This window comes from Chlorocebus sabaeus, chromosome 14 (assembly GCF_047675955.1).
Source record: "Chlorocebus sabaeus isolate Y175 chromosome 14, mChlSab1.0.hap1, whole genome shotgun sequence".
NCBI classification, from domain to species: Eukaryota; Metazoa; Chordata; class Mammalia; order Primates; family Cercopithecidae; genus Chlorocebus; species Chlorocebus sabaeus.
Window position 1 is genome coordinate 64,295,087 of NC_132917.1, and position 11,798 is coordinate 64,306,884.

At 44.4% G+C, this 11,798-nt stretch overlaps 1 protein-coding gene across 1 annotated transcript; it reads left to right on the top strand.

Moving 5' to 3' along the window:
- The first annotated feature begins 1,455 nt into the window (after positions 1-1,455).
- On the top strand, positions 1,456-8,875 carry LGALSL (galectin like). Its single transcript, XM_007970448.3, has 5 exons — positions 1,456-1,559; positions 2,323-2,394; positions 2,575-2,663; positions 3,314-3,491; positions 5,734-8,875. The coding sequence occupies exons 1-5, from the start codon at positions 1,524-1,526 to the stop codon at positions 5,875-5,877; spliced, it is 519 nt and encodes a 172-aa protein (XP_007968639.3). The 5' UTR covers positions 1,456-1,523; the 3' UTR covers positions 5,878-8,875.
- The last annotated feature ends 2,923 nt before the right edge of the window (positions 8,876-11,798 follow it).

Below are 11,798 nucleotides of genomic sequence, written 5' to 3' on the forward strand. Positions count from 1 at the left end.
CTCCCTGCTCAACTGAGATTACCATGATTAGCTCTGGTCCATAAAGGGAAAACTAAGACACAAAAGCCGCAGTGATGTTCTAGGCCACACAGCCAACTGCAGTGACTAGAAAGAAGCCCGGCGGGGAAGGTGAGCTGAGATCGCGCCACTGCACCCCAGCCTGGGCGACAGAGGGAGACTCCGTCTCAATTAAAAAAAAAGGAGCCTCTGAGGGGCCCCCTGGGACTGCAGTAGGTCACACATGCTCCCTGCTTATTAGTGTAGAACGCCCCGGTGATTCATGCAACGGAATGTTTCAGCCAAGGATGTCACCTAATAGAGGATATGTTGATACAGCTTTATCTGAGAAGTTACATAATCATCCTAGTGTGGAAATGCCATAAAGGAATTTCTGGCTTGAATAAAAGAGGTGTGTATCCCCTGGGAAGTACTCCATGAAGGGTATGAGGAGATTTTCAGTGAGAAGCTTACTACCCCAGACTGGGCAAGTGACTTGTTAAAAACAGGGCTCAATGGAGGCTCTCTGAGGACAGTGACTGTGCCCAGTTTGATTTGGTAAGGCTTAGACTCCTGTCCGAGAGAGTCCAGGGAACCCCAGACCTGCCTGTCCTTCCACAGGGAAGAGAGACCTTTCTGTTTCTAGCCTCCTGGGATAGAAAGGTCCCTACCTTGAGTCCTCTCTGCTTCGTTCTTTCAGGTCACACATTTATTTCTGCAAGCCTTCAGACCTTCCATTCTCTTTCTGCCCTAGAGAGCAGAATGAATCCTTCCCCAGATTTTGTTGTAATTCTCTGAAAGACATCCTGCCGAGTCTCCCACTCCGGAATACCACCCCCAGCACCCAGTCTTCCCTCGACCTCGCCTCCCACCGCCCCACCAGCCCCCAGGACGTGGCAGGAGGAGGAAGGAGGCTGGAGGGAGTGGCGCCGGTGGCACGAGCACCTGTCACCTGACCTGCTCGGGCCCTCACTTCTCCAGCCCCGGCCCTGCCCACCCTCTGGCCGGTGTGCGCCGACAGGGTCCCCGCCCTCCCGGACCGGGACAGGCCCGTCCCTCCCGCCCCGGCCTCCGCCACCGTCCAATGGCCGAGGGGCAGGGCCCGCTGAGCAAGCCGCAGCAGCCCCGCCGGGTCCCCGCCCTGTTCCCGGTTCCCGAGCCGGGCCCCGGAGGCCTTTAAATGCTGCCCAGGGCCGACGCGGCACGGCCCTTGCCACCTTTCTTGGTCGGGCAGCGGCAGCGGCAGCGGCAGCAAGCAGCAGCGTCGGTCCAGGTCCGGGGCCGTTCCGGGCCGCGGCGAGCACCTTGGCCCTCCTGGCCAGTGCTGCCTCCCTCCGCTCCCCTCCTCCCAGGCCCTGCCTGCCAGGTCGGCGCCGGGCCCCGGGCGTGCGCGCGCGCGCCCCCTCGTGTGTGCGCGCGCCCGCGCCAGCTCGGACCCGCGCCCCCGCCCCCGCCCCGCGCAGGACAGCCCCGGGATCCCCGCCCGCGCGCTGCGTCCCACGTACCCCGCCGCGCCGGGCAAGAAGATGGCGGGATCGGTAGCCGACAGCGATGCCGTGGTGGTGAGTGTGGCAGGGCGCGCGCGAGGCGCCCCTCCCCGCCGCCCCGCACTCCGCTGCCGCCTGCTCCAGCAGTGCTGGGGTGCTGAGAAGCCGCAGGCCTGGCCGGCGCCCCCCGCGTGGGAAGGCGCCCGGTACCTGTTAGCAGCCGCCGGCTGCGCGCGGCCGGTGTTGGGGGCTGGAGAGGCTCCCGGGCTGCGGGGCTCTGGGCTGGGGAGGGAGTTTGGGGAGGATGGCTGGGTGGGGGCGCCCGACAGCCCGATCTGTGCCGTGCAACCGCCAGCCAGGTGTGCGCGTGGGTGAGTGTGTCCGGGGCGCGCGCCCCGCCACCGCCCCCGACGTCCCGGGGATTCCCCCTTGGAAATGGGTCGGCGCCCGGGGCTCCCGAGAGAAGTTGAGCACGGCCGCTCCACTTCAGCCACGTCCCGGAGGACAGGCCTGGCCCACCGCGCTTCCAGAAGCGTTTGCGGTTGAAGAGGGGCCTGCCCTCCTCCGGCGTGGGGCTCTGGCTCCTCGGTGGACCTCGACCTTGATTTTGATCTGGATCTGAAGGGTCTGCGGATCTTCAGAAGCTTAACCACCGGGTGGAAAGGATGGGTTTTGTTCGGGGGTTATGAGATTATCTAAGAGACAGTGAAGAGGCATCATCGGCAGACACTGTGTGCGTGTGGAAGACTGCTGGATTCCACCACATCTGTGTGGGTTCTTCCTCCAGCCCCCCAAAAAAGAGCCCATGGAAAGCCAATCTGTGTGCTTCTATTTTTAGAAACTAGATGATGGCCATTTAAACAACTCTTTGAGCTCTCCAGTTCAAGCGGACGTGTACTTCCCACGACTGGTAAATGGCTTTGCTCTGTGTTCTGTGTCTCTGCCTGTACCCTCCTCCTTTCTCATTGCTTTTTAAAATTTTATTCGTTTGTTTATTGCGTTTTCCAATGGGTCAGGCCTTCAGGATCTGAGGTCTTGGCTCTTCCCTAACAGGCTGTGAAATTCATTTTTCTTCTCCCACCCTTTGCAGATAGTTCCATTTTGTGGGCACATTAAAGGTGGCATGAGACCAGGCAAGAAGGTGTTAGTGATGGGCATCGTAGACCTCAACCCAGAGAGGTAAGGCAGAGTCTTTGTCAGGACAGAACTATCAGGCTGTGGCTGGGCCCTGCCCACTCCTGTTGTGGTTTAGCGCTCCTCCTCTTCCTCTCCTTGTGGACAATGTTGCTAGTTGCCAGTGCCAAGAAAGTACCATGTTCCCATGAAAAGAATGTGTATGAATCCCAGCCATCATTTCTCCAGACAGCTATTTATATCAGAGATTATAAATATAGGCCCACATTTTCTCTTTGACCCTTAGGGAGGCCAAAGGATTTTTTTTTTTTTTTATGGTTTTGAAACATGGTGCCAGAAGCAAGAACTATCAAGATGAATAAGAACCCAACTTAACATTATTTCCCGTGGTCAATTTCTGTGGCTGTTTTTGAGAATTCCGAAGTGGATTAAGACATAGATGTGTGGTCGCTTTGGGGTATTTGAAATCGCTAATTTTAGTCATTTTCAACTCCACCAAAGTTTTCACCAGAGCTTGCTTTAGGTAACAAAATAAACTGGTTTGACTTACTTCTCCATAATCTAACCTCTCTTGAAGAGTAGTGGCCTCTTAAAAACGGGCAAACCCAGAGGAGGAACAGGAAATATAAGCACCTGGGTCATTTTGAAATGTTTTTATATCCAACCCTGAATCAATGAGTTGATTTTCTTTTCAGCTTTGCAATCAGCTTGACCTGTGGGGACTCTGAAGACCCTCCTGCCGATGTGGCAATTGAACTCAAAGCTGTGTTCACAGATCGGCAGCTACTCAGAAATTCTTGTATATCTGGGGAGAGGGGTGAAGAACAGTCAGCAATCCCTTACTTCCCATTCATTCCAGACCAGCCATTCAGGGTGAGTACCTCGAGTGCCTCGGCTCTAGCCACTGGCAGGGTGATAATGTTCGACTTACCTAGTGTGTGCCAAGAACACTTGAAGCGGCCAGAATTTTTGCATGTCCAGGAAATTTGTCACCCAATGGTGAAAAAAAGATCAAAAGAGCTCTGTTTGCTGATGTAAATTAACACTTGCCATAGTAACTGTTAGTTCTATTCAGCTCACACATTTAAATAGACCCATATTTACGTGACTAAATTGTTAAGAATAAGTAACTTTTCTATGTAATACCCAACATATAGTAGATACCTACCCCCAAATATCTGATTGATTAATCAATACTAAGTACCCACTTATTAAATATTAATAAATATTAATAAGGTTGAGAGCTACTTATTAGCTCTCAGCCTTATTTGTATGACATTTTAAAGAATATGATGATGATCATTTGATTTTCTCTTGTTCCCTTTGCTAATGAGGCCATGTTTGTGTCCTTCTTTCCCGCTCTGGATTAATTAACCACAGTCTATTTCACGGTTACAGACTGGCTGACAAATTCCTTCCCTTGGGACTGGATGAATAAAGATTTGCTCCCCACTATCTTTTGGGCAGGAAGCACAATCCAAACTTTTCATTCAGTCAAGCAGCATTAGCAGCACCTTCCTCTATGAAAGGCAATGCCAAATAAGAGATGCAAGTAGTGGCACATTGGCCTGTGCCTGTAATCCCACCACTTTGGGAGGCTGAGGCAAGAGGATTGCTTGAGCAAAGGAGTTCAAAACCAGCCTAGGAAACATAGCAAAAACCCTGCCTCTTTAAAAAAAAAAAAGATTAGCCTGGCGTAGTGTCACACACCTGTAGTCCTAGCTATTTGGGAGGCTGAGACGGGAGGATCGCTTGAGCCCAGACATTCAAGGCTACAGTGAGCTATGGTTGCATCACTGCACTCCAACCTGGGTGACAGAGCAAGGTTCTGTCAAAAAAAAAAAAAAAAAAAAAGGAAATGCAAGTAGTAATGGTGTTGAAAAGGGGTCAGACCTAGTGATGAATTGTCATTACACCTTCACATTACATCACAATAATGACAACTCAGTTAAAAGCTCCATGTTACATATAAGCCCAATAAAACAGAACTACACTTAACTGGTTACCCTTCATCTAGAAATTTTCAAGTGCCTCATGAAGAAGTAATTATTTCACTTCCCTTCTTACATTCTGAGGGGAAAATAAGAATCCATGATTTTTGCATCGGTGGTAGAATTGAGATAGTTGCCCTTCTAGTTATAGTCTCTGGAAAGCACCCTTGACCCATTCTCTCTCCTCACCCCCTTCTCTAGAATGGTGATGTCCCCTTGGGCTCCTCTTGGTGAGGATAGTTTCTCAGTGATGAACCTTAATGCATAGCTCATGAATGTGAATAACCACAGCTTCTGACTGCCAGGAGGAATATAGTGCTCCCAACAACAAAACTGAAGTGAAATAGGCCTTTCTTGGTGATAAAATTTTAGTAATATGAATTAAATGTGACTAATATCACATATGGAGCCTCCTTACATGGTGAATACCAATGCTTTTAATAAACCCATCATAGCACACTACCAGTAATTAAACTTTATGGTAAATTACTTGAGGAAAAAGCTTTTACCTTATGGAACCGGTATTTCTGTTTGACTCAACAAAACCTTGTTAATTACATGTTCTTTGTCTAGTGGTAATTACTATGTGTAACCTTCTCTCTGCCTTAGTGCTTAGCATATTTTGAGTGTCTAGACTATTATGGTCTGCTACTAATGGATGCCAGTTCTGCCTTGTGAGGGGCCCTTCTGAAGGTGGAATAGAATAGTTCAGGGGATGACAGTGGAGGCATTAAGTGCCATATAAACAAGTCTATGCTACTTTACATCACTTTCTGGAGTATAGGCAGAAGGGAGATATGTTAAAGGAATGCAGTTTTAAATCTTTAAAAGGTATTATATTGAATAGTGTAGAGCAGTGGTTCTCAAAGTGGGTTCTCTATTCTAGCAATATCAGCATTACCTCGGAACTTGGTAGAAACACACATTCTTAACACCTACTGAATCAGAAATTTTGGAGGTAGATCCCAACAATCTGTTTTCTAACAAGCCCTCTGCAGGTTTCAATGCATTCTAATGTTTGTGAACCACTGAAGATACTGCCTTTTTTTCTCTAAAATGAAGTATTATTTGTTTTCCCCAGTAGGGTTCATTGAAATTGTGGACTATTATTTTGTTTCTTCCAGGTGGAAATTCTTTGTGAGCACCCACGTTTCCGAGTGTTTGTGGATGGACACCAACTTTTTGATTTTTATCATCGCATTCAAACGTTATCTGCAATTGACACCATAAAGATAAACGGAGACCTCCAGATCACCAAGCTTGGCTGATTTAAACCACCTCTATTTCAAATAGGATCACGTGCCACAACTGTCTTGACTGTTGGTCTGGAAGAAGTGTCCTAGCAAGATCTGGACACTTAAAAAGAAAACAAAAACAAATGGCAAGCTTCACTGTCTCTTCTTTTGTACAGTTTAAACCCAAAATGACAACTTCAACCGTGGTTTGCCCTTAAGAAGAAAGCTGTTGGGACAAAGACACCGAGCCATTATACCCAGAATAAAATAATACATTTATGCTGGATTTTATTCAGACCACACTAAAATGGATTTGTGATGATTTGTGATTTGGTAGCAAATTATTCATCTTTTCAAAGCAAGGCAATGCTTAGAAACAGAAGTGCTAAAGACACTTGAAAAGCCAACAACAACGGTACAGTGAAATCAAGGCATTTCTGTGCTGAAGTGGAATTGTGTAGCACAACCAATATTTTAGTCAGGGTATTTACATAGAATGTAGGTTGTTCAAGGTTTGACTTTTTTTTGTTTTGTTTTTGTTTTACACAGCATAATGTTAATTCAGATTGTTGAAGCTTTCTTGTAGTTATTTATTTTACTCAATGTATGTATTAGAGAACGAACAATGTCTCAAGAACAGCAAGTTATAAACTTTTGAATGTATAAATATCTTAGGTCCTAGGGGAGAAAATTACATATTACAATTATGAAACTGGTGAATTTCTACTTTAAAGAATTGAGATTCTCCATACCCCTAAACTTAGGATCTCTTGATATAAATTGCTGTAAGTGCTTTTGGGAAACCTTTACAAAACCATTTTGATAAAACTGCTTTTCAAGTTATTGTTGGTTATGTAAAATTCTATTTACATTGCTTTTTCTCCTTACTGGGAATTAGCACAGTATTGGCTTCCTTAAGACTAATTATTTCTCTCTTGATTTATATAATAGCTCATTAAGTTGTTATTAAATTAATCAAAAACACAAGAGGTGACTGCTTAGACAATTTTTAAAGCGACTATAATATAAACTTTTAAAGGAATAATATGAAAATGACTGTGGAATGCAGTGTAAAGCAGAAGCAAATGGCCCTGAATAACTTACTTGGAAGTAATTTATATCAACTTAAGCTGTTAGCTCATTGTATAACTTTTCTTATGTGACCCTCACCAGTATCCCTAAGTAATGCCTTTGGAAGCTTCAGAGTAGAACATGCTTCCTACTGTGTTGGCTCTGAGGAGATAGTAGGATTAGATGGGATTCAGATTAGGAAATGATCCAGTTTATCTGAAAGGTTAACTCCCAGGACTCCAGGTCTTTGAATCCAGCCAGTAGAGTGAATGCTTCCAATTAAGCTGTAGGCATTTCCCTGCACTTATGGAACTGATCAAACAGGGTGACTCCAACAGGAGGCTGCAGTACTGTAAATGTCACCGCAAGGCAAGGGATGCTTAAAGTCCTGGGTTCTGGACTTTACAAGCTACATTGGCCCTGGAGGGAGGGACCCTTGGCATTGCTTTGATCAGGTAGTGAGGGAAGACAGGGTTCTGGGGTGGGGGTGTATTTATATATAATTTAGGTTTTGTTTGTACAGCATACTGTGTCTTGCAATGACACATCCTTGTCCTGCTTTGCTTTTTTGAGTTTTTTTTTTTTTTACACAACATGCAGAGGCACTGAAGTGACCATGTCATCTTCAAGTGTCAAGAATGTAGACAGTGTTTCAGTACCAAAGTCTAAAATAAACAAACTAAAATTGTGAATTTTTTATAGGTGATATATTTGGATTCTTCTCAACTTTGAAACTGTTTAGCACAGTTCCATTGTGTTATATAAGAAGATACTGTATCCAACAAGACTGGCTGTATATTGAAAAGCTTTATGTACCAGCCAACTTATTTAACCATATTCAGCCTGTTCCGTGGGGGCTGTTCTGTGGTTCCAGGTATTTTCAAGCCTGTGATTAACTTCTCATGGCTTGTCACTTCAAAGTCCCTAAATTTTGAGAAGTGTTTGTATGGAGACTTAAAGGGCACCTTGAAATAACATTTGTGGGAATTTTGATTCAACTTATGGTGGAAGAGCCCCATAGGAAGACTCTTTTGAGTGGCCAACCATTCCCACCCACTGCATAATTCAGCAGAAACTAGAGGAGCAGGGCGTGTAACTGATTGGAATTGAGACTCTTATTCTGTCTACCTATCAGCTAACTCATTAGCAGCCCAGCCCTTAGGCAGCTTAGTGTGAAAATACAATGTTAACTGTTTGTTTCTCTGTGAGGTTAGTGGGAACCTCTTGGATAAGCCTATTGGGATTAATCTAAATGATGTGATGATTTGATTCAGGTATAGCCCAAATTAGTAAGGGGCTTTAGATGTAAACTGGAAACAGTATTCACACCCTCTCCTGGGCCTGTGAGGTCTAAGGTGAGAATTTCAGGATGGAAAGTGCAATTTAAAGCTTCCACAGGAAAGTATTTGGGTATGTGAGGAGTTATTTCTGACCAGAGCCCCAGTTCTGCAATAACCAAAACCAAGGAGTATAAATAACAATCAGGCTCTGGGGGAATAGAAAGCAGGCTTTAGACAATCTGTCCATTTCTGCAGTAAAATTGGAGTGAGTGTGTATATCTACTTAAAACCTAATAGAAGTGACTTCTACTTTTTGGGCTATTCCAGAAGTATTTTTAAATTATTATTTAAAATTTTGAAGCCCCATTTCAAATCTTGCCGACCTTAGTTCAAAACCCCCTGAGACATCGCTTTTATAATTGAGGATTTGTTAAAACGGCAAGTCATTTCATTTGCGTTAAAAAGAAGATACCCAAAAGGAAGGAGGGAGCCCTGTTGCCTTGAGATAAACGGCCTTGGCATTTTCTGGCATTAATGTAGAAATAATGTTCCTATGATGACATATTTTCAAAGAAACACTTTCTTATTTACTGCGTGGTGTAAAATGTTGCTAAATGTGTTGTTACATTATGTCACTGCTGAAAGTTATTTGCACTATAATAAAGGAATTTTCTACAAAACGGTTTCCAGTTTCTAACATACTACATTTGGCGCCAGGTATAATGTACTTAGCATAGACTCTAAAGCCTAGCAGTGATTCCTCACTTTCACACTTGTACCTCAGGATAACTTTTTCCTGCATTCCCCACACTGATAAACAGAAGAAAAGTGTCTCAGGGCCCTCAGAGATCTAATAACTTACATTGTGAATGGTAAATGCAGTGGGTTCCTTTAAAATATAATTTGCCTACAGCAAATTCACTCTTTTGGTATAAAATTCTGAGTTTTAACATATGCATGTAGTCATGTAACTACCATCTCAATCAGAATATGGGATCATTTCATCATCTCAAAAAATTCCTTTGTGCTACTCCTTTGCAGATAAATTTGTCCCCCATTCCTAATCCTAATTAGGCATCCACAGATCCATTATCCCTCCCTATAGTTTTGCATTTTTTGTAATGTTTTCTTAAAAACAATCATATAACATGTAATCTTTTAGAGTTGGCTTCTCAACTTGCATAATGCATTTGAGAGTCATTCTTGTGTATATCAATAGTTTTTATTGCATTCCATTGTATAGATATACTACAGTTAATCCATTCAGATGTTGAAGGATGCAGTGGGTTTTTATCAGCAAATACAATCTTAGCACAATGTAGATACAGAAACAAGATTGCATTTCTCTTCCCTTCTCTTTCGTGTGGTTTGAATGATTAGGGAAGAAATTTAATCTCTTGGCTATTCAGCCTACAGATAAAACTGTATGGCTTATAGAAGTTTGCCCAACTTCTGTCATTGCTTAGTGACATATTTACTCATATGCTGTATCTAGGGCCTTATTTATACCTTAATTTTATTGATCCCATCTTTTTTTAGAGTGCAGCATTGTGAGGCTGGTTTGCTGCTTCCTCTGTCACAGCTTTTGTAGTTAAGTACTGGCAGATGAGGCCTGTTAAGGTAGGGACAGTTCGCTGAGGCTGTTGGACAAAGACAGGAGAGCTTCCCTTGCTCCCTAGCCTGGTTAGGAATGCCTCTTGGGGGATGTGACATTTTACTTATGACAGCATTTTGGATTAGATAGCCTGGAAAATATATCTGTAATTGGAGCCTTTGAGTACCACAAACCCTTAAGGCCTTCATTCATTCAACAGGTATTTATTGAGTTGTGTCACTTGGATCCATCAGTGAGTATAAAAGACAGAGGTCTCTGGTGGCTTTAAACTTTAGTGTGATTAGCAGGCAGATAGCTCTCCTGTTCCCCCAACCCCCAGGAGATTTCTGTTTCACCAGGTCTGGAGTAGGGCCCAGAGGTCTGTATTTTCAAAATCACCCAGGTGTGGTGGCTCATGCCTGTAATCTCAGTACTTTGGGAGGCCAAGGCCAGAGGATCATGAGAAATATACCAGGAATTTGAGACCAGTCTGAGCAACTTTGGGGGACCCCATCTCAATTGAAAACAAACAAACAAACAAATAGGTGTGGCAACACATGCCTATAGTCCCAGCTACTCAAGAGACTGAGCAGGGAGAATCGATGGAGCCAGGGAAGTTGAGGCGCCGTGGGCCATGATCATACCACTGCACTCCGGCCTGCAGTGACAGAGATAGACTCTGTCTCAAAGAAAAAAAGAAAAGAAAAACAAGAAGCACCCTGGATGGTGTAGGTGGTCCTGGGTCTCCTGAATCTTAGATTAAATGACGCTGCCTTTGGGAACTCCTAACTGTTGGGTTGTACAGGCCTTGAGATTCCAATCTATGCATATCATTCTGTGAAAACTGCATTTCAACACAGGCACATCCTTCTCTGCCAAGATCCTGCAACTATCATTACAACATTACAACTATGTGTCATTGTCCTTGACTTAACCTTCTCTAGGATTTCTCTATCATTTCATTTGCTCACTTCTGCCTCTACCTCAAAAATAAAACACTGTAGTAAAAGAAAGTTTGCCTTTCAACTGAGTCTTGTAAAAATCCTCCTTCTTTGGGTTGGTTTGGGAACTAGATGGCACTTTGACACCTATTTTAAATAACAATTGCCCCTAGAAAGATTAAAGTTCTAGGGGAGGCCTGTCTTCCTTCTTGGTAAGCATTTCAATTAGTTATTCACTGAAGAATTGTCAAGGTGGAACTCCGTTTTATCTGATGCAAGTCCACATGGTGGCTTACAGCTTGTAAAGAGGCAAAGGGCAAGCAGCAGTGGCCCAAGTGAGCTTTCACGGCACTTTAGAAATGAATTTAAAGGCTTCCTTTCACAGGAAAATGCAACTGAGTGTGTACATAATGTTGCATGGTTGCCTCGAGCCACTTGCTTCCAAATCACCAGGTTAATTTCACAACGATTTTTCACACACACACACACACACCACAAAATCTTCTGCATAAGGCAGAGACCTGCCTTGCAAAACGTAGACTTCATAATTAATTAAAATGGGTGTATCTAAGGTACAGAAACAATACCCAACCTAGAGAGCAGAGGAAGAAATAACCACTGACTCTTTCTCTTGCTTTGATACACCCTTCCATCTCCCAGGGAAAGATGGTGACTGGATGAACAAACAGAGGGTGAGGAGGCATCATTGTTTGATAGGACAACACAGACAGTCCCTAAATAATAGGCCCTGGGAAGCTGCAAGCCAACCACAGGCCTTGGGGATGATGTGGGGTTTTGGGGGCCTTCCAAGCTTTCCTGAGTCAGAACAATAACAAATGTTTGCTAATAACCCCAACACATCCCTTTCTGTCAGTATTCTGTTATTAATTCTAAAACGACAGATGCAAATTATCAAAGCTTACCTAAACAGTTGGAATGGGAACAGGAGGAAGCAAAGTGGTGAGTCTCTGGTGACAACAAGGAGTTGGGAATGGGGCATCCACGCCTCCTGGATTTGTGATGTGTGCTCAGGTTGGTACTTTAAACCTCCAGCCTTAACTGACCTCC

What these genes read in the sequence shown, in the direction of transcription:
- LGALSL (XM_007970448.3), top strand. Translation starts at nt 1,524, where the DNA reads ATGGCGGGATCGGTAGCCGACAGCGATGCCGTGGTG. An exon ending in ACGTGTACTTCCCACGACTG is followed by an intron (nt 2,395 to 2,574) that starts GTAAATGGCTTT and finishes CACCCTTTGCAG; the next exon opens with ATAGTTCCATTTTGTGGGCA. An exon ending in GTAGACCTCAACCCAGAGAG is followed by an intron (nt 2,664 to 3,313) that starts GTAAGGCAGAGT and finishes TTTTCTTTTCAG; the next exon opens with CTTTGCAATCAGCTTGACCT.